The sequence below is a fragment of the Echinops telfairi genome, unplaced genomic scaffold, assembly GCF_000313985.2.
Source record: "Echinops telfairi isolate 266 unplaced genomic scaffold, ASM31398v2 ScPeMD7_15;HRSCAF=58, whole genome shotgun sequence".
NCBI classification, from domain to species: Eukaryota; Metazoa; Chordata; class Mammalia; order Afrosoricida; family Tenrecidae; genus Echinops; species Echinops telfairi.
Genome location: NW_022103912.1, coordinates 6,167,534 through 6,193,626, shown reverse-complemented (window position 1 = coordinate 6,193,626; position 26,093 = coordinate 6,167,534). Strand labels below are relative to the sequence as shown.

At 35.6% G+C, this 26,093-nt stretch overlaps 1 protein-coding gene across 1 annotated transcript in view; it reads left to right on the top strand.

Annotated features, from left to right (window-relative positions):
* Positions 1-26,093, top strand: part of DPP10 (dipeptidyl peptidase like 10) — a 549,923-nt gene that overhangs the window by 461,247 nt on the left and 62,583 nt on the right. The window contains exons 12-16 of the mRNA XM_004711893.3: positions 5,014-5,121; positions 17,228-17,319; positions 17,663-17,710; positions 22,828-22,949; positions 24,175-24,222. Of these exons, the coding sequence (XP_004711950.2) occupies positions 5,014-5,121; positions 17,228-17,319; positions 17,663-17,710; positions 22,828-22,949; positions 24,175-24,222 (418 nt within the window). The remainder of the gene's footprint in view (positions 1-5,013; positions 5,122-17,227; positions 17,320-17,662; positions 17,711-22,827; positions 22,950-24,174; positions 24,223-26,093) is intronic.

Here is a 26,093-nt window from a genome sequence, read left to right as displayed (position 1 = left end):
CAGCCTTCTTCACCACACTTATGCACACATTCGTCTTCAGCGTTTATGTGGGGAAGGTGGTCACACAATGATGGTTTTTGTTCTTTGGTGTCTGCTGCAGGTTACATTGGATTTTGTGGAACATAAATGGCAAACTAATTATCACAGGCAAACTTCAAGATCATTCAAATGGATAAACTTTGTAAAATTGAAGGGCAAAGTATTCTGAACCATCAAAACTAAACACCGTCAACACGACCATCAAACTGCTCCTAACGTTGTGCTAAACTCTGCACAAATTTCTCCTGTAGGAATCATTCATGAGGAGATAGTTGAAATAAACGCTCTTAATTAGAAGATGTTCATAAAACTAGATTGTGTCATTGTGATAGTGGAATCTAGATGCACATGATGAAATCACAATAACAAGTATCTATACAATATGCATTTATTCTGGACAGTTCAGAAGGAAATAAAAATACAGAATCCAAATGATAACTGGATCAATTTGAATATTGTCCCCATTTGTAGTTTTTGCAAAGGTGGTGTGCTTTGCTTTCATTGTTGGAAGCCACCTGAGGACTGGGTCGAAGTGCTCTGGTGAGTTCACACAATGCCAACTCTTCATCGGAGCAGAAAGCCTCATCTTTTGCCTGCAGACTAGCTGATGGTTTCAAACCACTGACCTTGGGATTAGCATCCCAACGCGTAACCAATAGATGACCAGTGTACAGCGATTGAATAGAAAGTTTTTCTGCCTCTATGTCATATCATCCTTCCACCCATTTCTCAATTCCAGTCACAGTAACCCTCTAATGCAAAGGGCTTGTGCATGTTCCCTTCATTCTAACTGGAATTCTACAATTACTGCCTTATTTGAAGACTATTTTCCACATTTCATCATAAATCATTCACATAAGACACCTAACAACTTTAACAAAATTGCAACACTAACGAAAGGTACTTTGTAGTCCAATGTAATCTTTCGGTAACCCTTTATAATCTTATTTCTGTGTTTACTTTACTAAGCTCCCAGAGGATTGGAAGGTCTTCCCACTTTGCTCCCACTGTAGTCCAGATGCCAGTACAGACCCTACTATATCAGAAGCACTCCAAAAGTAGTTATTAAAGAAAGATATCTAAATCAAAATTGTTGTAATTCTACATGTGCATATTTTCAAATAAATTTGTATATATGTGAATGGTTCTATCCACATACATAGATATATACTAATAAGAACAGCTTAGTTTTAATCAATATCCACAATTAAACTGGGAAACAAGCTAGACTTTTTCAACCAATGAGTTAAATTTTTGCACCAAATTTAAAAATTAAGTTAAAATAGACAGGGAAAAACAGAATAAATATAGATATGTTGTGAGGAACTCTGCATCATGACACATAGTTTGCTATTTTTCTCATCAGTGACATTTATAATTGTCTAACACATCAACATAAAGCATGTTCTTCTAGCATTGTGTACCAAAAAATTTGAATCCCAACTAATGAATATTTAATAGAACCTTTGTTTTTAAACTAAAATCTACTAGTTCTCAATTATTGAAACGAGAATTAAGTTAATCGTTTATCACAGTTGATTTTTCTTCAGAAGCCCTTAGAGAATTGTATGCACAGAAGATATTTGTAGATGGCCGTGGTAGTAGTAACAGAATGAAGCAGATTGTAATGCAGTAATGATCATGAGCTCACCCCTGGGTAATAGGAAGTGAAAATGTTTGGTCTATCTTTCCAAAGAGATACATTTGAGGTCACAGTATGTAAGTAAAATATTTTGGTTTAAAGGTAGAGTTTTTCTATAGATATCCCATTGCCCTGTGTGTCATAAGCACTGTGACTTGCATTTCATCATAAAAGTATAGAGTGATATTGTTTCCATCTTCTTTATTTCATCCTGGGGAAATATTTGCATGGAACTCTGTTTGTGGTGATTTATTGTTCAGTTTTGCCTTTTACATTGCGGCTCTAATGCATTATTTTTCTGACTCACTTCTATAATCCCAACATTAGGGGAGGAGAGATGCACAAGGGGAAAATGATGAGTAAATTAGGAGTTAGTAATTTTAAATAAATGTGATGGATCGGGTGATATAAAAAATATATTTGCTGATATTATGCATGAATTCAATCATTCAGCAAGAAGATGGTAACTCCCTACCATGACTTGCCTGTCACTTTACATACTGTGGTGGCTTGTGTGTTGCTGTCAGGCTGGTAGCTATGTCACTGTGTTTCAAATATCAGTAGGGTCATGCATAGTTTTTGTTTCCTGACTGAGATAGTTAATGTTTATTGTGCCAATAAACATTTATACCCCCAAGATTAGATTCAGACTCACCAGAGTAGTACAATAATTATTCATTCACTAAGAAGTTTTTGAACTCAAGTTATATGACAATCACTATACCAGGTGCTAGAAATACAGCAATAATAAAGAAAAGGTTATTTCCTCATAGTGCTTACTGTATTATTTCACATGTAACCACTCTAATAAATGTACAGAACTCATAGACCACAAATGAGAAATTAATATGTGAAGGGGGTTTGCCCAAAATGGGCCATATATGTGTTCTTTGTAAAAATAACGTATGTTCTAGAAGAAAACTATTTGAATGCATATATACATGCATACAAACATGCATAAAATGTAATAGATCCCATTATCTGTTAAGGAACAACAAAAACCCAGCAGAATAGTTAAGCATTAGACTGCTAACTGCAAGGTCAGTGACTCAGATTCACTAGTTTCTCTGTGGTGAAATATGTGTTAATCTACTTCCATCAAATTTTATAGACTTGGACTTCAGATGGAGCAGTTCTGTTATGCCCAGTAGGGTTGCTACAAGTCAGAATAAATTCTGTAGCTATGAAAATAAAAGGCAAAAGTTCAAGGAATGCCAAGGAGGATTGAGTGATCTGATTTCTCTGATAACCCCTTTCATAATTAGGGAACATCACATTAATCATCGGAACAGACACCAGAAGAAAGAAAAGAAAATTTGCTAGACAGTGCTCGTTAAAAGTGTAAAGTTCCATATATATATATATATATATATATATGCCTTTATTTATACCTCTATAAATGCCCTTATATATGAGGATGGGGAAATAGATCTATGTGCGTATATTTATAGGTTTAGTGTTAAGGTAGCAGAAGGACATCGGGACTCAAATCAAGTACTCCCTCAAAGCAAGAATACTTTCTTCTATTAAATTGGCATTCTATGATTCTCACCTTCTCAACACAACCACTGAAGACAAAGCGGGTGAATAAGCAAATGTGATAAAGAAAGCTGATGGTGCCCGGCTATCAAAAGATATGGTGTTTGGGGTCTTAAAGGCTTGAAGGTAAGCAAGCGGCCATCTACCTCAGAAGCTACAAAGCCCACATGGAAGAAGCACACCAACCTGCATGATCATGAGGTGCTGAAGGGATCAGTTATCAGGCATCAAAGAACAAAAAATCATACTACTGTGTGCTCACCACCATGATATGACCGCTGAAGACAAATGGGTGCATAAGTAAATGTGGCGAAGAAAGCTGATGGTGCCCGGCTATCAAAAGATATAGCATCTGTGGTCTTAAAGGCTTGAAGGTAAACAAGCAGCTGTCTAGCTCAGAAGCAACAAAGCCCACATGGAAGAAGCACACCAGCCTGTGCAATCACGGGGTGTCGAAGGGATCAAGTATCAGGTATCATCAGAACAAAAAGTCTTATAGTGAATGGGGGGGTGGGTACAGAATGGAGACCCAAAGACCATTTGTAGGCCACTGGACATCCCCTTACAGAATGGTCTCGGTGAGAAGACAAGCCAGTCAGGGTGCGAGGTAGCGACGATGGAACATACAACTTTCCTCTAGTTCCTAAATGCTTCCTCCCCCTCCCCCACCACTATCATGATCCCAATTCTACCTTAAAAATCTAGCTAGACCAGAGGATATACAGTGGTACAGATAGGAACTGGAAACACAGGGAATCCAGGGCAGATGATCCCTTCAGGACCAATGGTGTGAGTGGTAATCCTGGGAAAGTTGAGGGAGGGTGGGTTAGAAAGGGGGAACCGATTACAAGGATCTACATGTGACCTCCTCCCTGGAGAATGGACAACAGAAAAGTGGGTGAAGGGAAACGTCGGACAGGGCAAGATATGACAAAATAATTTTATAAATTATCAAGGGTTCATGAGGGAGGGGAGAGCGGGGAGGGAGGGGAAAAATGAGTAGCTGATGCCAGGGGCTTAGGAGGAGAGCAAATGTTTTGAGTATGCTGAGAGTAATAAATGTACAAATGTGCTTTACACAATTGATGTATGTATGGATTGTGATAAGAGTTGTATGAGCCCCTAATAAAATGATTAAAAATAATAATTAAAGCAGCTTAAAAAAAGTGTAAAGGTCCTGAGGCATGCAGGAGCCCAGTGACAAGAGCAGCCATTAGGAAGGAAACCATATCAGAAAGCCACGGAAAGGCTAGTTCATCTAAATAGGCCTGCTTTTATACTAAAGTCTTTCACACTCACCCAGAAAGGAAAGACTTAATGTGCTGTCAGGTAATTAATTTTCTTACTGTCTTCCTTGAACCATGCTGAAGCAAACTATATGCATAGCTTCTAGCATTTGTTTAACAAAAATACTTTAATTCATTTACTTTTCCATCAAAATCTACTTTACAATCATTGAATTAGGACTAACAGTTTGGGGGACCCTTTCTGTGTGTGAGGTGAGCAGTGAGAATGTGAAATTAGACTTAAAGATATCTGTGGGTTCCTCAATTTTTTATATTTTTAGTACATATGTGGATACACCATCAGAAATATACATTCATGCAATTAGAGCTATTGAATATAATATATCTAAATATATTAAATATTGAATTTTACAGACCTTTATGAATTTTTATGACATTACTTACTGAATTAGAACAGATATTAACACTTTGCTTATAAATATTATGGCCGGCACCTCATATTTTAAATGCCATTTTAGGATCCTTATATACTTTCTTATATTTTAGAATGAAGAGCCTGTGTTTTCTAGAGACAGCAGCAAATTCTTTATGACAGTTCCTGTTAAGCAAGGGGGTCGTGGAGAATTCCACCACATAGCTATGTTTCTGGTCCTGGTAAGTGCCCATTTCTTTCTATCATTCGGTCATGTTGTCTTCATGATCTTGATGGCCTGATTTCAGTAGTGTTTGTACCCAAACTTCCTCCATGTAAAGCCAATTATTATGCAACTTAGTCAATCATCCACTGAACCCAAAGAGAGATCCCGTAGGCAGAGCACTTCTATCCACACTTGTAACTTCCAACCAAACAATCTCACACTTTATTAAATTTAATGAATCCTACATGCCAGCAATGAAGGGTTACCCATGGAATATAGAATTTAATAGACCCAACGTTCGAAGATCTGAGGACAAGGTAGAGGTTTGTTTTTTTTAACTTTTCATTCAGCAATGCATGCTATTTTGTACAAGGAGTATATACGAGGGGATGTAAAGGTTTTAAGTACTTACAATCTGAGAGTTTAATATGGAAATATAACGCAGAATTTTAACAGCGATTAAATCATTTTTCTTCTTTGCTGTGTTCTCAAATAGATGACACCATTTTTTCTAAAGACTTGCTAACTAAAGTAGGCCAAAATATTTTCCCCATACTTCAACAGAATTTTAATTTCTTCAAGTTTGTTTAATTGTCATATAATATAAATAGATATTATTTAGTATAGAAAATTTAAATATTTATAAGTAAATTATTAAATAGGACCATGTTGATGAGTCAAATTGTATTTAATTTCCATTGGCCAACATTCATGAGACTTTACAAGTTTCTTTTTTGTCCCTCATTTTTTCCTAAACCATTGTATTGAGAGCTAATACAGTTATATCATTCCATATTTCAATCACATCACACTGTATTGTATAATTGCTACCATTAGCAGTTTCAAAACTTTCTCTTTCTTCCTGCACTTGACACCAGCTTTTTTTCATGCCACCCCCACCATACACACACACACACACACACACACACACACACACACACACACTCGACCCCCCGGGAACCTTTATTCTAAGTTTCCTAAGTTAAACTGCTTTAGAGAGATATTCTATATATTTTTTTTCAATTGGAACCTCTTATGAGAATTTTTCAAAAACACTAGTCAAGACTCAATTTAAAGCTAAAAAATATGGATAAATATAAATCTGGTAGAAGATTCCTTTTCCAAACCAGCCCTATTATATTTTCTTAGAGCATTCTTGAGTTGAACATATTCTCAAATTTTTACCATAATCTACATCTATCTATATATATACATATACATATACATATATATATATGTTTTGTACAACTTAGTGTCTTGACTTTTCACATTCTTGCCCCAATAACTTAAACTTTAAAATGTGTTCCAGCTATATGCCAATAAAACAATTGGCCATAATTTTAACTTTAGTTTTAGTAATAACTGATGTAAATAATTTGGAGCATATATTATTTCCATAGAATTGATGTCGATTGATTTTATAATACATTATTAAGATGGAATAACAGATTATAGGTTGTGCATCATTATCACACTATGTTCCAAAAAGTTGTATATGTTTGTATAAAAATAAAATTGTGGATAATTTGATATCAATCTATTAGAAGGACTGTATTGGTATGGTGGGATTAAGAACATTTTCTTGTTGGTGAGAACTGAAAGAAGTTTCACTTACAAATTGCCTTATCTGATTAAATTTTTATAGCTAAAGTACACTTTGTTATAATCAAAAAGCTGTCAGAATTCTAGCTCAAAATATAAAATATCAATTTCCAATATTTTAATGGCATCCTGTTGAATTTTCAGATCCCAGTAGTTTACATTTTCAAAATTGTATAAATACCCAAATGTTCAAGATTATATACATTGTGCGGTTATTTCTAAGATATATAGAAGCAATATGAAATGTGCAATTCAACTTTGTAAGTGCAATTCCAAGAAAAAGACAATCTATTCAAAAATAAAGAAGGAAGATGGGGGAGCAGGCTGTGATGTAAATTTAGGTTCTAATGCATGTGACAAGGGTTCTTCCTAAGCGTAGAGAGAATATCTTTTTGTCTCCTAGTTAAAAAAGATTGATGTGAATTCTAATTCATTATTTCTTCAATATTCAGAAGACTGACTTCATAGAGAGCAGATATGTCTCTTTCTCTTGTCTATGGAGATGATAACAAAGTTTTCGCAGAGGTAGAAACACATCCATCAGTTGTGGTTACAGTTCAGGGAGTCTGTGGTTTGTGGTTTGCCTTACAGAGAAGCGAATGGAGCTGCATGATTTTTTTACGTACATTTAATAATGTGGTGAAAATTAATCGAGTCTTCAGGTAAAGTCAAGTAAATATAATCAAGCACAGAAACACACACACATGCAATTTTATTAATTTGTATCCCCTTTGTGACAATATAATATCTAATGTATAAGTCATTTTAAAAATATATTATTGCCACACTTATAGATACAGAATGAAAATGTGGAAAATTCTTAAATGAATAATGGATAAAAATATCTATAACCCCATCACTCTACATTCTTAGTTGGTCATATTTATATTAAAAATTTAAGATTTTCTTCTATAGATTGTAATCAAAGGGTAAAACTAACTACCTGGTCCACAGATAAACATACCTACTCACATCTAAGTATATATGTAATATTTAAGGAATAATTTAGGGGAATTTTATAACATAATTTTAGTGGATTAATATTCAATATTATTTTAGAATATTAATTGTATACCTGTTTAATACCCAATCAGTAAACATAATCTATTGCATTTAAATGACCCAAGATCATTCATTGATTTCTACTTGCAATGCTATGAACGATGTTGAGATAAATATTTTATGATAAAATACTTGTTTTTATTTATTAAAACTGATTCAAAAATAAATTTACAGACATGAAAATATACCAATGTAGAATTAGGTATGTATCATTAACTTTTTGATCCAACATATGAAATTGGCTCTCTGGAAATACTAACTGATAGTCTAAGCAGTGAATAGCAAAGGTGAGGAGGCTCAGACACGTCCTTCCTTCTCTTTCTGTGTGAGAACGGTCCACTGAAACCTTACCTGCGCAGCCTGCGGAATGACAAGCACCTACGGCTTGGCTGCCCACCTTGAAAAAGATCACCTCCGGGGACTTAGCACTTAGTGGTACCTTAAAGCTTTGAAATTGAAATTATTACATTTTACATTCATTTCTTTTCCTCACACCATGAGGAAATGGATAAATACTGTTAATTTGAGTGTAAGCTAATAAAGCGGCATTTAAAGGCTGTCTTAATTATGGAGAGCTATGCTTGTCATTACCAATATTTTAGTTTGCTTTTTACCTCTTGTTTACCAAAATAATCCTTGTTGAAGCCATTCCCCCCCAGATACAACGCTCTCCTCCAGTTTTCTAATTTTAAACATGATTTTATTGTATGGATTTACAGAACTTTTTTCTTATATTTCTAATTTCATAATGTACACAATATTGATGCTGCAAAATAATTTGGGGTGATGGTCCTTCAAAAGATCCATATTTAGTTGACTCCATATACAAAGTCAGCTATTATGCTACACTGTACATTTAGGGTTAATTTGTTCTAATTTTGCATGACACTGTTCATAAAACTCGCATGGAATATGGATTCATTCTTTAGTACTGATTGATTGCTAGCACTGGAATTCCTGAATCAAAAGTAAAATATTTTTAAGGTCTTATTAAATATTGCTGCCTACCTTCACTTTGAAAGAATGGAAGCAGAATTCATGAACATTTTCTGTCCTTTCATTTATCCAATTAAACTTGTGTCTATATGTCTAAGGGAATTGTGCCGAGAGGAGCACAGTGTGCAGAATTCATTTCAGTTAGCAAAATTCCTGATCCAGACATTGATGTTAAACTTATTTTATCTCAAACTAATAAACTATTGGTCATATCTATATAGCCCCATCCTGGAAAATATCATTCCCATTTCTTTCATTCCGAATTCTAACTACTGAATCTCCATTTCTGGAAATCCAACATTCTGCTAATTCTGGCTATATTTAGGAGAAGACATATACATTTTTTTCTCTTTTAAATATAGGATAAGCAGAATTTAAATAGTGTTTGGTGTGTGAGATTCATGAGCCTAAGCTATTGCTGTGACATCTCTCAAAACTGTGTTAAATGGAAAACTACATATTGGTAAATCCACTTTTTTAATTCAATAGGAAGTTTTGCTCTTGAGAGCTCCTCATTTTAATTGGAACAATTTTAAATGTCATTATTCATTATAAATATTGTACAAAATAGCATGCACCCAATGCACAGTTTTATCACCTAACCAGTCTAATAAAATCTTCCATTAAATTTCACTGCTGTATCTGATTTGGACATTGTGTGGAAACAATGAGCTCACCTTCTATGATGAATAGACAGCAAATTAAAACATGTTTTTTAAATGAGCGACTACATTTTACTTATTTAGAAAGTGTAAAAGTTAAGCAGAATTTAATATAAGAAATGTGCATGAACAGTGTGTAATCAAGTAAAAAGGGTGTCTACCATTAAACTTGTACAGATGCCAATGTCATCTCAACTTATACATCGTAGTATAAAATCAATATTTCAATTCATTAAATAAATTATAGCTCCACAAATTACAGAAAAGTTGCCTCATATCTAAAGTCCCAAATCGAGACACTTTATTGACATCTCAGATTTTCAGCCTTGCATTGGTAACAAATTAAATCATTAGTTTCATTGTCTTCTGTTCTTACCCACAATTGAAATATGAATTCAACTTACAGTGTACTGTCATGTTAAATTCACTGTTGTTTCATATTTATAATTAGTGTTTCTATTCTCCCGAGTTAGGATAGTAGAGACTAGATGTATGGATGAAAGGAGGTGTTACTATGGAGTAAAAATGGTTATTCTTCTTTCCTGGTTAAATTATCTATCCTGAGATTGTATTCTTCCTGAAGATGGGCAGACCGAAAAACTGCTATTTTGAGTAGAACCACACAAATCAAATCTGATACTTTTTATTGAAGACATTCTGTATCTTCAGTTGTCATTTTCTGCATGGGATTAGTTTTACTCACCTAGAATTCAAATGAATTTTCCGTTGTGGTGATTCAAAATGCGTGCCACTGTGATATAATTGGCATATGTTATTGGGAAATACATTAACAGTCGTAAGTATAAATTATAATGTATGCTATTAAAATTGAAATGTAAGTTGAACTTAGTCCCAAATGAAATTTGTCCAGGTAGATATAAAACATATAAGACAATCACAGATGTTTTAAGTGAAACCCAGGGGTTGCTAGGTGTTTATAAGCTAACTGTGAATTCAGTATTTACAAGCATAAGACTGTGAGCTTAGAGGGATTTTGGAGGTGCCTCGTGCATGATTTTTATACTTGTTTACATATCACTTTCAAAGCATTGTTTGTTCTTTTGCTTCTAACCACTTTTAATTGGCCACTCTTCAGGCCCTAAAACATGCATTCCCAAACATCTCAAAATTATATGGAAAATAGGAAATAATAAACCTAAAATTTTTTGAGCCAAATGCATATTTTAATATCAAGCATATTTTCTTATATTTAATATTTTGGGATATTTCTCTTATGGAAATTGAGCACAAAAGATGTGCAGAAACCTTGTCCCACATTTTCTGAAAATCCAGGCCTGCAGTGAAGGACATATTGCATTGAGTAAGAGTTCCGTTGTGCTGCCCGTGATTGTAATTTCTGTCAATAAGTAGTTCACCTATAAAGTTGACTTGGAACAAGTTATGTTATAAATACATTTATAAAAATATAAACACAGCGTAGTTACTGAGACTGCTCATACACGCCAAACACATTATGGGATTTGCTTCTTTGATTTGGAATATTTGAGTTATTATTTCATGGGACATCCAAGTTAATTGGCCTAAGAATGTGGTTAGTGTTTCTATGCTGTCTCTTAGTTCACTGCATTAGTTCCTGGGATCTATGAAGTTTGTAAGCGGCCATCTGGACCAAAATACTCGTTTATTCACCTGGAACAATGTAGGATAATGTAGAGACCAGCTCTTCTCTTACATTACAGCAGGTTTGAGAAGGGTACAATCTGCAATATGAAAACTAGGAGATAAGAGAAAGAACAGATGCAGTTGAGGTACAGGGTTCCCTGAAGCAAAATCACTTCAGAGCCCTGAACTTTGTGAGGGTCAGCTTTAAAGATGCTTTCTCTCATGTAGCCTGCATCTCATGTCAGGATTACATACAAAGGGACGGTTCCAAACGTACAGGTTTCTAAAGAAGCATTGAAGCATCAGCCAAGGAATTAACAGGTAGGAGGGGAGGATGGGGCTGGGCACACAAAATAACTGACACGTTTTCAGACTGCTGCCTTCTGGCATCCGGGAATACGAGGCCAGGGTCTGTTGACCTCAAGCAGAGAGACAGACCAGCCATTGCTTCATCAGCCCCCAGGGCTGAGCCATCAGCTGTCTCCCACTAGGCAGGAATCAGGGAAAGTGGTGTCCTGTCCCATGTGCCTAAGGGCAAACAACTTTGCTCCTATAGAGCATCAGAGGGATGGGGCGTCTCAGGAATAAGAGAATATAAAACGTGTGGCTAATTGCTTCCTTGAATAACGGTCGCCTTTCCTATAGGAGAGCTGGATAATGCCCAACTATCATTACTAATCAAAATGATAACAGAAACATGAAAGATTAGCTAGGTACCCTAGCAGTATTGTTTATGTTAATGAAGGAGGAAGAACAAATAAAAGAGGTTAAGAATGGCTGTACAACATAAAAACTCTTATCACAACCCATATATAGATCCATTGTATCAAGCACTTGGTACATTTGTTGCCTTCATCATTCTCAAAACATTTGCTTTCTACTTTTATCGCTAAAATCATTCAAGTAGTTTTTATGAGAGAAAAGACAGACCATCATTATGGATAGAAAAACTCAGCATAGTTCAGATGTCAACTCAATTTAATTCTTTTGAAAATATTGATGTGGCTGCATTTGTGCTTCCAATTTGATAAGAAATTCAAAAGGGCATAAAGAAGTAAAAGATTTTAAAAATAGTACATCTTGAAGAAGAATAAGGAAGGAGATTGGGCTTTGGAGTTATAAAAAGGCACTGAAAATCTATAATAATTAAGGGAGTCTAAAATTGATTCTACAATTAGCAAACAAGAGGGAGAGAGAAATCAATAAATGCGGGTATAACACTCACAGACCCACGCACGAACGGGAACTGAGTTAATAAAAGAGTGCAGGGTTCCGATCAGAGGAGAAAGGATGGGGAAACAGAAGGAAGTAACATTCAGTTGCCTGTACTAGAGATGGAAAGTTTTAAGAATTGCTCTTTATAAAGGAGCAGAAAAGAAGTTGATAGGGAAAAGCATTTTCTCTTGGAATGTTAGTGGTTATGGGAAGAATAGAAGGTAGCAATTGAAAGTAAGGACCCTACACAGTGAGGAAAAAAGTGAATTAGAAGTCAGAAGACACACCTCTAGTTGCACTCATAAATGAACCTCTCCTTCAGGTATCAGTGATACTCATAAAAGTACTGAACAATATATTTAAATTCTAAAAAAACAAATAAACGGATTCTAAATCAAACTGGCAAGACTTTTAAATACACTATCTCTAAGAACATACAAGGGGCACTGCTAATGGCACAGTGGACAGTTCAAACCAACCTATCACTGCAGAAGAGAAAGCCGAGGCTGTCTCGTCCATGAATGATTGACAGTACTGGAAACCCGATATAGGATTTCCATGCATCTGATTTAATACTTCTAAAAATCTATAATAATCAGAATGTGGTATGTATGAAGTATGAATAAAGGTAATAGGAAATTGTCCTAAATGAAACAACACAAACAGATTTATATCCTATGCATTAATGAGCTGACAAAGGGTAGTACTAGCCATTTTGAATTAGAATAACTTTAAGAATAATGGCATGCTTTCATCATCAAAAAGGACATGTCAAGATTCACCTTGAAGTACAAAGTCATTTGTGATAGCAGATGGTCTCTATGCTTACAAGGAAATCCCATTAATGCAACTATCAATTCACATTTACCCACAAAACATTAAAGTTAGTGATGAAGAATTTTACTGACTTCTTCCATCTGAAATTGATCAAACAAGCAATCAAAATGCTTTGATAATTGATTAATTAAATTCAAAATTAGCATAAAAGAATAAGGAATAGAAGTTGAAAATCTGATCTTGCTGACAGAAAAATAGTTAGAAATGGAATGATAAGTTTTAATCATGAAATACTAATGAGACATGATAAGATGACATCAATAATATAATTAATGAAGAAAACAAAAGGTCATTAAAAAGACAGGAAAAATTGAAAATATCAAAGTGGATATAAGAATATACTCAGAGCTTTCTCTTGACCTACAAGTAGCTAGAGCAAATGAACGAAATGGTCAAGTAAAAAAACAGAACAGAGATTTTTAAAGGGCACCTCAAGAAGACAAAGTTAAGTAGTATAATAATATGTACAAATATCTGGAATTAAAAACAAAAGAGGAAGCCATACTCAGCATATCTCAAGCCAAAAGAACTGGAGAAAAGTTGAAACTCCAGTTTACCCGGTTGAAAGATTCTACGGACCAATTATTGAACAATACAGGAAACATCCAAAAACAATTGAAGGAATACACAATCATTTTACCATTTCAAGAGGGAGTGTACTGTGATCAAGAGCTGATTGTATGAAGGAAGAAGTCTACGTTGCGCTGAAGGCATTAGCCAAAAGCAAGGGACCAGGAACTGACATAATGACAATAGAAGTATTCCACCAAGCAGATGAAACATGGCGAGCTGTCCCTGAGCTATGCATTTGGAAGACAGCTACAGAGCAACCAATTTGAACAGATTCATAATTGTGTCTATTCCAAAGAAAAGTGACCCAACGGCATGTAGAAACTGTCTAAAGATATCATTCATATTATATATAAGTAAAATTTTGCTGAAGATAATCCAACAAAAGCTGAAGCAAGGTAATGCCAGAAATTCAAGCCAAATTCAGAAGAGGAGGAAGGGATATGACAGACCATGTCTGATGGATTTTAATGAAAGCAGAAAATAACAGAAGGTTGTTTATTTGGATTTATTGATTGTGCAAAGGTATTCGACTGTGTGGATTATAAAAAACTATGGATAACATTGAGAACAATGGGAATTCCAAACATTCCATATGCTCACGTGAAACATATACATGATCAAAAGGTAGTTCTTCAGACACACCAAGGGAATACTTCTTGGTTTAAATCAGGAAGTATGTGTCAGGACTGTATCCTTTTACCATCCTTACTCAGTCTCTATGTTGAGTAAATGATTCAAGAAGGTAGGCTCAATGAAGAAGCATGCAGTGTCAAGATTAGAGATCCTGAAATATACAGATGGCACACCTGTGCTTGCTGAAAGTGAGGGCAGGAAGCACTTGCTGATGACGATCAAGGATTGCAACCTTCACGATGTATTCCCACTCACTGGACAGAACACACAAATCTTCACAACTGGACCAATAGGTGACATCATGATAAACAGAGAAAAGATTGAAGATGCCAAGGATTTCATCTAGGTTGGATCCACAATTAATATTCAGGAAGCAGCACTCATAAATCAAATGGTGTATCATCACATTGGGCAACTCTACTGCGCAAGACATCTCTAATGTGTTGATGAGGGACAGCAGCACTGTGAGGACACAGGAGCCATGATGTTTTCAATGACCTCCAATTGATATTTGATAGCTGATATGTGATAGTTGAGTTTCAAACAAAATGACCACGCAAGAATTGGTTCATTTGGATTGTGGTGCTGGGGAAGACTATTGGAGTTAGCATGGACTGCGATAAGAGCAAACACATTTATAGTTGAAGAAGTACAGCTGGGATGCTCCTTAAAAAAGAGCGTTGAGAGAATCCGTCACTGGCACTAGAAAAGGACCCCAGGCTTGGTCAAATAGGGGAGTTGAAAAGAGGGAGACCCTTGATAAGATGTATTGGCGTGGTGGCTCAAACAATGCACTCAAGCAGAGCAATAATTGTACAAATGGCACAAAACTGGGCACTGCTTTTTTCCATGGTGCATAGGGTTGCTATGAGGAGGATTTGCCTCCACAGCACCTGACAGCAACAAGAGCCTGTGTCTGAATCGGCTCAATAGCTATGGGTTTGGTTTGGAAGAATGCAGATGCCTATTCACATCCACATATATGCATAAACCTAAAAGGAAGAAACATAAATATATCTGCCTATCAATTGTTTCCAGGATTAATGTATGTATGTCTTCATAAAGGACCTGTCGGCATCCCAGTAGCAATCAGTACACCTAAATTCAGGATCTAAATACCTTAATCCATTAGATCAAGGGATTCCTAGGACAGGGGTTCCTAGTACATCTGATTGAATGCAGATATGGGACAAAAATAGTTAAATGATGTGGAATATATTTTTGCACAAAAAAAAAGGAAATGCTTCAAGACTAATGAAACGATATACTGAGAACAGAGTGTTTGACTTGATGGGCTCCGAAAGTCACAGTTGGACAATTCCGGCATCATAAATAATAGAACAGCAATGGAATATGGCGTATTGCAATTACAGAGAGCTGCTCAAGAGGGAGGCAGAAAGCAGACATATGAGCACATTTAAGTGGAAAAAGTACCAGAAAATACCATTTAATCGATATAGAAGAGAGGGGAGAATTAGAAAATCATTTAATACCATACGTTATAATATTTACTCTTATTTTTTTAACTATTAAAATTTAATATTCAATATGCAGGGAAAGTCATCGATGTATGTCATGATTACTGAGTGAAAAGTTAATTGGGATAAGAATATTCACAAAATGTGTAATTTTACCTCACTTTTAATTGCAAGGCAGAATATGCTCTGATGGGAAGTGATGAGATGGGCAGTTTCCATCTAATTCACAGTTTTGTGCGGTAAACCTGTAATGAGATGCATCCTACTATGACATACAAGAGTTACCTAATATCAGCCATGTAATGTTCTGACCAGAAAGGGTTAGCCTGAGTTAAATCCTAAAATAACCAGAAACCCCCAAAATGTCAGACATTCAATAAGACAATATTGCCAAGAGCCCTAAAATATAGCCAGTTTTGTGAAAAATAGAAAAGATAAACCAAGTGTTTCAGAGAATGAATCAATGGTAACCAAGTGCAATATATGGTAATGTATTATAATGCATATGTTATAGACAGATATGTAGATATTTGGGGAACTTGATTGATTTTGTATTAGACAATATTAAATAAATGTTAATTTTCATAGATGTTAGTTGAAATATGCTTACACAATAAAATATTTTTTCTTGAGAGATGTGAGCTGAGAGCAATAAGGTTGAAATAGTCTAATATTTGTAATTTACCATTAAATTATGTATCAGACAAAATAGGGAGAAGACAGTACTTAAAATGCAGATATTTGGTAAACCGAGTTAAACAGCCTAGAGATATTCATTGCCCTATTTTTCAACTTTTCTGAATACTTCATAGGCAACTTCTTTTTTAGTTTTTAAATTTTGAAAATAGCATTAATGTCTGAAGAACAAATAAATTATGTTATACATCAAAGTGGCTTACAGTAATGTAAGCACACTACCACTATAGGCATCAACTTAATTTCAGACACTAATGATTTAGTGAAAATAGTTAATCTACAAAGAATATATATCGTGTAGTGTTAATCTACAAAAAAAATACATCGTGTAAAGTTATAAAAGGAAACAGCAATGAATATTTTGCCATAATACAGTTGTTTTTCGTTTATTTTGCTGATCCTGAAATGTATTTAATGGTTTTCAAATTGCACGTGACAAGTGCTTTAGACGAGCATGATTAACATGCCACTTTGGTACCAAATGCTGATGCTAAGAAGATGTGTGGCCGCTGATCACCTGGGTCATTTTTGGAGTGGTTGTTTCTGTAGCACAGGAACAATGAGCCACTGTTGCCTAAATATGTATTCATATCAATGTGTGTTCATTCTTGAGATTTAAAACAATCAACTGAATCATAGCTAACCATCAAAGGGGAAAAGAAAGTGTGACATAGCCAGTCAATGTTTTAGTGTTTGTCAGAGCGGTTATATAAAAAGAACATCAATATTTTCTCTCTCTTTGCAGAGTAAAAGTGAGCAAATTACGGTGCGGCATCTCACATCGGGAAACTGGGAAGTGGTAAAGATCTTGGCATACAATGAAAATACTAAAAAAATGTGAGTTTTATTTGTTAATCTGCTTCAGGATTGACAAATGGCATCTTTTCTCCCAACACTACATTTTGCTATTCTGGTCCTCTTCAGAAGAATCCAGTTTGTTCTTTTCCTTAAATACACGTCATAGGGCCGTGGGGGTGGGGAGAATAGATGAAGAGAGATCAGGGGAAAGTGGGATCATCTTGTAAATAAAAATATTGTCTTTCCAAATGGATGAAAGTCCTGTTGTTGAATAAAAGAAGAGATCTTGCGTGTTCCTTGACAGTTTTGAAAATTCAGCGGGAAGCTCAGTTTGGCAAAATGGGATGTGTGTCTGATGCCTGTGTTATTTTATTCTGGACAGTTATTTTCTGAGCACGGAATCTTCTCCCCGAGGGAGGCAGCTCTACAGGTAAGCATTGTGGAAGGTTCCTCCCCACCTGGTCACCTCGGTGACCATCTGCGCAGCACAAGCAAGGGCAGGGCAAGCTGAATTTGTGTTTTCAAGGTGTGTTTTGAAAAGTCAATGTTATAGCCTAAGATAGGCAACAAACTCTTTATTCGGCTCCCTATGTTCTAAACGTTGTAAGCCTAAATGCAGATACAGCCTTAATAGAGATAATGTTCTCCCCTGCTGCTGAGTTTTGCCATCACAAAATGTCCCTTTGTATGACTTGTCTCTCACAGTTCTTCACATTTGAACATATCCATTTTTTCGCTGTGACCTCTTTTGCTAAGCCTCATTTTGCATCTTCAGTGCATTAATGCGGCACTCAGGTAATTTATTTCTGAATAACATGTGGCCGTCGTGAACACTTAGTAGAGTACATTAAGTGGGAGCTTTCCCTTCTCTCCACATTTCATAAATTCCATTGAGATTATTAAGAGAGGAGGAATCCTTACTTACACCAGGAGTCTTTGTTGCTTACTGAAATAAACTCTACTTATAGAAACATTACATCTGCCTGGTGTTCCTAAATGCAAAGCTGAATCCATACCACTTAGGATTAAAATTATACCTCACTCCAAAAGCCTTCATAAGAATTATTTTTTTAATTATCAATGTCCAGAAAACAATTTATTAAAACTAGGCTTTCTATATGCTTTTAAAATTCCATTTAACAGATGAATTTTAAAGTGCCAAACAGCTATGGCACACTCTCAGTGGAAATTCATGTCTGACGACGGTCACCCTTCCTTTTTTTTTTTAAATCATTTTATTGGGGCTCATACAACTCTTATCACAATCCATGCATATATCAATTGTGTAAAGCACACTTATACATTCTTTGCCCTCATCGTTCTCAAAATTCGCTTTCCGTTTGGGTTCCTGGAATCAGCTCCTCATTTTCCTTTGTCCCCCTCCCTCCCTGCTCCCCCTCCCTCATGAACCCTTAATACTTTATAAATTATTATTCCTTTTACAGTAAAGTCCCTCTATTCCCCTTAATTACTTCACACTGTTGTTTACATATAATTTGCTTTTACTTTTTAAGCACTCCCACCACATCTTCATGTCGTTGTTGTTGTTATCTTATTGAATTTTGTGGACTCTATGTTCCTAATTTTAAATGTTTCTGTAGGGAAATGGGCTAGTTATTTAGAGAGGTTGACCTATTTTTTAAATAAAATCTTGATTAAATGTCAAGTTACCATAGTTCAAATTTCTGTGGTAATTTGAAGCTCATCTTTCTTTAAATTCATAATGATTGATATTAGTAACCATGAACAAAACCTTAGTGACTTGTAAATACTTAAATGATATCTTTTCCCTCTAATTAAAAAACAAATACAAATGAAATAATACCTCTAAAAGAAAAATGTCAGTGTGAGATTATCCTTGGTGAACATGATCAGCCAATGGAACTGCCTGCATCTTACCTCTTACTAGCCTAATATGTGATTTGAATATGACTATTTAGATTTGTGCACTTGTCTTATCTCCATAGTAATTCAGGTAGATGAGCCAAGATATCTATCATCTGTACTGGTGTTGCCAGTTACATTATAAAGAAAAAGTACTACCAATATATTTCCCCTTAATAGCTCATCAAAGGCCATTTGGCTTGACTGTAGGATAATGTTAATATTTGACCTAGATAAAACAGTCAATGTCTTAGGTTTCCCTTAACAATTATGATGCTCTGACTTAATGTATGAAATTACCCCCAGTCCCCCACCCCCATCTCCCACAGGAGCAGAGCTATTACTATTTTCACTGATATTTTGTTGTTGTTGTTGCTGCTGTTCTGTCTAAAATATTTTGGTTCGTTATTTCAACCATCTCGATAATACCAACAAAAGTCTAGGGAGGTTGAATTTGGAAAGTTATATGAAGATGTAGAGAAATAAAAGGTTAGCACACTGGCTCTGTCACTGAATCATTCCACATGACTGTGATATACTTTTAGCCCCTCTAACAGTATTCTGCATACTTAAAAGTAGTTATGATTACCTTGTAGGCTATCAGAGTGTGTTAGGCTGGGTTGACTAGAAAAACAAATTCAGTGACACTCATATACGTGTAAGAGAGAGCTCTCTATCAAGAAGTACTTATATATCAGGGAAACATCCCAGCCCAGTTCAGATCAGGTCCGTAAGTCTGATACTAGCCCATAAGTCCCATACTAGTCCATAAATCCCTCTTCAGACTCATGCAGCTACGTGCAATGATGCAGAAAGCGTGAAGATCACAAGCCTGTGGGTGCAGAGTTGTGCATCCAATGGCGGTGGAAGCATCATAAGGCTCACCCACAGCTCACCCACAGGAAGGTGAAACAGAGAGGGGGGAGGGGAGGTTCTCAGGACCCTCCTTATGAGAAGGTCATGCTCATGAGGAGGCACCATTAGGCCATGACCTCATTGACGGGCTAGAGTCCACCCCTACACTTTAAGTTGACACGTAATTATGTAACTATCGCAATGAGTAAGGAGTCCTGGTCCACGAAGTCAGCAGCCCCATACTGCCAGCGACTGTGGGAGAAAGATGGTGGGGTTTCTACTGCCATAAAAATTTACTCTCTCAGAAACTCTGCCCTCTACAGTCGCTATGACGGACTATTGACTCAATAGCGGTGCGCTTGGTTTTATCATAAAAAGGCAGTTAGCTAATTTGAAATGTCTAAAATACCTAAACCACTGCACTGCTGCGTTTCTGACTCTTCACGACCCCAGGGGGCAGAGTAAAGCTTCCCTGTAGTGTAGGGTTTGGGGGCTGTAATCTTTATGAGGGCACAAAGCCTCACTACCTGAGCTAAAAGTCTAGTAGACATTAATAGAATTGAATAATAGAAATGAATTTCCATCAGCTGATATTTCAGATGTGAAATTGTGATTTTTGTGAACTATATTTGATATTTCATATCAGTTTCCTCTAGTGTTTCTGATGAACACTTTAACACCTGATTTAATACACATGTTTAATACACATCAAAGGCAGTGAGATTATGATTCATTAAAGTCTCTAACAGGTGCAAAGGGTTGAGTGAACAGCTACTAGCAAAGAAAAGAATGTTCCAATACATCTAGAGGCCCTTAAAAGAAAGTCAGGCAATCCACGTTCAAAAGATCCTAGACATTAAAAACACTGTGCAGTTCTACCCTACAGCACAGGGATTGCCATGAGTTGGAGACAGTTTGATGATATTGGCTTTGCTTTTGAATGATCCATTTATAAAATCGGGTTTCACTAGAAAATTAAATTAAAAATCTCATTCTAGTCAAACAGTGCTTCAGTTGAATTATATTGTGTTTTTTTATTACTCTAGATAATTTAGCACTCAATAATATTTATAACATATATGAGTCTCTGCATAAAACGTAATCTTGGATAAATATCTCAAGGTCTCTGAATTAAAACAACATGATTTTACTACAAAGATCTAGTCACTTTTATATAATCACTTCCTCTCACCAATATCTCAAAATATGCACTGTAAATATAATCATATTTATTACCATACAAAAATAAAATTTTCTTACTACAAATTGCAATGCAAGTAATTATTGGGGAATACAGGTCTTTAAGGTCATATTTCAATGTTTAGGTTACTAAATTTTGAAAACTAGTAACTTGTGCTAGGAAACCCTAGATTGCTCATATGGTTACTCACCCTGTTTTTCGGTGCTATCATCTGGCCCAACCCCTACAGGCCATTTGGACAGAGGGGAAGTAAGCCTAGCTTGTCTAAGGCTGTGAACCTTTCCTGAAGCAGACAGCCACGTCAATCTCCTGAGGCTGACCTCAGACAGGAGGTGGTCACTTTAACCACTGCACCACCAGGGCTCTATGTATAAACCTATACAAATAACTCATTTTATTTGTATAATTTAAAATGTAATATTATACACACCAATACATAACGTCATTGAAAGATTGTTTTTGTAAAAAAATATGTCAAAATGTGAAGCTATTGTTTTTCCCACATCTCCTGCATTTGGGTCTTTACATTTCTGATGCTACTATTTCCATTTCTTTAAATCTTCCCCACAGAATTTTCAGTCGTTTGATTTATACCATGCCAAAATGTCACTTTGCACTCCCTCTACCATCTCAAATTGTGTTTCTTTTAAGAGTTCTTTGGGATTTGGGAAAAAGAACTCTGAAGAGAAGACATCAGTTCTGTAGAGTGGATCGGATAAGCTTTTCCAACAAAATTCTCACGTCAGCCTGATGCATATCCACTATGCCTCCAGGGCCCCCTACATAGGACAGCCATTGTAAATGTGTAAGAAGGAGCAGGTGCAGTGTGCTGATTGGGGAAACAATCGTGGCTTCAGATTTCATGGCCTTGTTGTCATCAATGCAGCTTCCCATTTTCTTAAAGCTCCTTCATAATCCGTCTGTGTGATCATCCTGCATTCTCTGATAAAATCAATCAGGATTATCATTTTGAAATCCACCCCCACTCCTGCAAAGACAGTTTCCATAATCCTTTGAGCTGTATTCTTTACCTTGGATTTAACCGACCAAGTAGATCCCTTTGGAACCAACTGATTTGACTGTGGCATTATTTATTTATTATTATTCTTGAATGACTAAACCCTACTGAGACTAAGTCAATTATGCTAAGAGAATTTGCCTGCAGCCTTTCTTTCGTCACAGACTCATGTTTATCCACTTGGTAGGGAGCTCTGGTGGCCTAGTGGCTATGCATTGGGCTGCTCAGGGCAGAGGCAATCATTCAAAACCATCAGCCACTCTGCTGGAGAAAGATGGGTCTTCCTACATCCCCAGAGAGTTACCGTCTCCGAAACCCACAGGGCAATTCTACCCTCTCCTATGGGATCACTAGGACTTGCCGTCAACTTGATAGCAGTGAGTTGTAGGAATTGATACTCTAGTAGCAAACTTTTTATTTTACCCTCATATGTCTTAACATTGATATAGAAATTGATTTTGCATTTATTTGGTGAGTTCTGATTTTAAAACACTGTTGCAAGTCCTGTGTTAATACTACTATTGAAATATGATGCACACATTAAAGTGCCTAGAATTGTAATATTTCTACTTTGTTTCTCATTTTCCAGTGCTTCCACTGAAGGGTTATTGAATCGTCAATGTATTTCATGTAATTTTATGAAAGAACAATGTACATATTTCGATGCCAGTTTTAGTCCCATGAATCATCATTTCTTATTACTCTGTAAAGGTAAGCTAATAAACAATTTCATAAAAATTATTTTATTTAGCCAGAATCTGTTAGCATTACTATTAATTGTACAGGATAACAGTATAATTTGATACTTTTAATTCATAATAATTTTTGCTGAGGGCATAATTTATAAATTTAATGAGATGCAAATTTTACCCAGGTATTCAAATGAGAAATAGATATTTGAAGGAAGTCAACAAGGACATGCAATCAATAAGGACATTTAAAATATGACAAAGAATAAGTAATCAAAACCATTTCACAGTAGCAGATTATTTTGTGTGGTTTTTAGGAAAGGCCACAGAAGGTAAAATATTGGCTTAGTTTTGTGATTTCTGCAATCTACAGGATATTGAATTTTCCAGCTCAAGCCCACCATCAGCTACGGGCAATTAAGATGTCTCCAATAATCATTAGGTATTTGTATGGTAACTCTAAAACATACCTAAAACAATAACCCTTCACAGACAAAATGGAATTTAGGCGATTGCATAATGTGAGGATTTGAGTGCTACTTTAGTTAGTACATGATTAAGCTGTCCTGGTTGAAGACATCATGAGGAAATGACTAACACTTGCTCTTTTTCTTCATTTATTTTCTTTTTAAAACAGAAATAGAGCAATAAAAAGAATTCCTTGCAGTATCACAGTGGGGGCAAACATACTTTTAGATAGGATTCTTAGAGAAGAGAATATTCAATGAAATATGGTAACATCTTCATTAACCGGTATATTTGAAATAATGGAAGAGTCCAATTTCTTAAAGAAACAGTATAATTGGCCAAAAATGTTGACTCATATTTTGGATAATGTATTTTTAATATACAGGCTTACAGAATTCTTCCTTGGCTGAATAATAAACAAAACTTGATCTTAGGTCAGTGCTTGAGGGTATCATGGAATTCATTTCCTGTTCATCAGTAATTATTCAATAAAAGACTAAAGCTAGAGAAAGACATACAAACTTGGCTGAATCCATAGAAATGTAGACGTGAAGACATTTTTGGTGGGAGAAGTCTTACCAACAATCTCTGCTTACATTTTTTTCTCATTTATTCTTATATAATGGAAAAATATCCCCAAAGGGGGCAGACTGGTTTTGTATTTGATTATATTTTAGCTACGAAATGCTTCTGTTTGCAGAAAAAGAGCTCTTTATTGTAGCCTTGCCAGTAATACATATATGCTTTCAGATGTTTACTTCTGTATCTTTCAAATACAGGTCCAGGGGTCCCAGTGGTCAGCCTACATAATACAGACAATCCAGAAAGTGAGTACATCATGAGGCAATTATGGTACTAATTATGGTTGCCAGTTGTCTAAGGCATGATATTATTCATATTGATTGTTAGACTGTATCTTTATTTGAAGTAATCTATTAGCATGGGCAAAGTTGGTTACCCACTATCAGTTTGACCTTGTGATAGAAAAAAGAATAAAGCAAGTCAGTTAAGCCATCTTCCAGATGGAATGGTGTATCTTGATATGCTTGAGTTGAATAATGAGTCATTGAGGAGTCACTCTAGGAAATATTCAGTCTACTGGTCCTTGTGTTCTCAAATTAAATCTTCCTTGTGACTTGCATGACAGTGCTACACATAGTTTATGAAAATTTTTATCTTTTAATTCTATTCTTCTATGAATTTGTGAAGCAGCCTCATCTAGATCATTCCTCTGGAGTGACATCTAGGGGAATTATGAAACATATGTTTTCCCCTTTGCATTTTCTTTTTGTCCCAGATATCAGGAGCCTTCTGATTTTGTACATCCATTCATGTAGTGATTCAACAGCCACTGTTAATTGTATGAGAAAGAAAACGGTGACAGAGCTTGGGACACTTATCTAAAAAGACATGGCAGTATGTTTAAAAAGTAATGTCTGAGTAAATATAGATTTCAGTGACTTTAAAAAAAGAAAACCTAGCCCGATACCTGCCTTCCTTTCTCCATCATTTCTCTCATTATTTATTTATTGAATTTCTTCAAACAAATCTTCTGCTCGAAGAAGTTAACAGAGATTATTATGATCAAACTGTTATGATTTCTGCTTATGAACTAATTATATTTGAGACCTAGTACTGGATACGGTTATTTGTTTCATCCATGTTATAGAAGCAGATACCAATTCATAGAAAGGATAAAGTACCGGGCCAATGCCATACTAAAAAGTAGCAGATCCGCAAACCAAACGCGACATTTTGAATCCACAATAAGAGTATAACCAGTGCACTATGATACCACTTCTTCTAATTGTGTTTTTCTTTTTGAATCAGTTACTTATGGGTATTAAGAAAACCTTGATATCAGTGTAAACTTCAGTGACAAATCTCATTCTCAGAGAAAAGAAAAAGACAGTGTTATACCCTAGTCAATGGTTCTCAAACCTTCCTAATGCCACGACCCTTTCATACAGTTCCTCCTGTTGTGGTGACCCCCCACAACCATAAAATTATTTCCACTGATACTTCATAATTGTCCTTTTGCTACTGTTATGAATCGGGTGACCCCTGTGCAAGGATCATTTGACCCCTAAACGAGTGGACAGGCTGAGAACCGCTGCTAGATGTCCCTATAACATGGAAATGCTAAGCATCTAGACAAAGGAAATGATTAAATATCCATTGGCTTTGTGTAATTGTAATACAAGTCAGCACTTCTTTTACTGTCTGCCTAATGCTATATCCAAATCTTAATATAAAGTGTCGAAGATGTTATTGTAAGAAAACCCAATTTGCTCAATGCTGATATGACGAGCAACAATTTTTTATAATAAAGACATTTTTATTGAAGAAACGAAGAGAATGTTGTGAACTATGAAACCACAAAACAATGTATATGATTGGCCCATCGTGTATGTTTTTTGTAAGACAATCTCATTAGTATCTACAAGATCAGACTCCTCCTAGGCAAATGAGTAAATGGTTTGCTCTGATGTGAGATAAATCCAGGGTGTATAGAATGCATTCAGTAGCTACCAAATGTTTGGGAACCATTGAGTATTTTCTACTAACAACTACCAGGGGAAAAATCCAATCTGACTTAAATTTATCCATGTTCTACATGGCAACATTTTCTAAAAAATGCTGCTGTATTTCACAGAATTTTTTTTTTTTTGTAAGTTATCTTTTTTTTTTTCTTTTT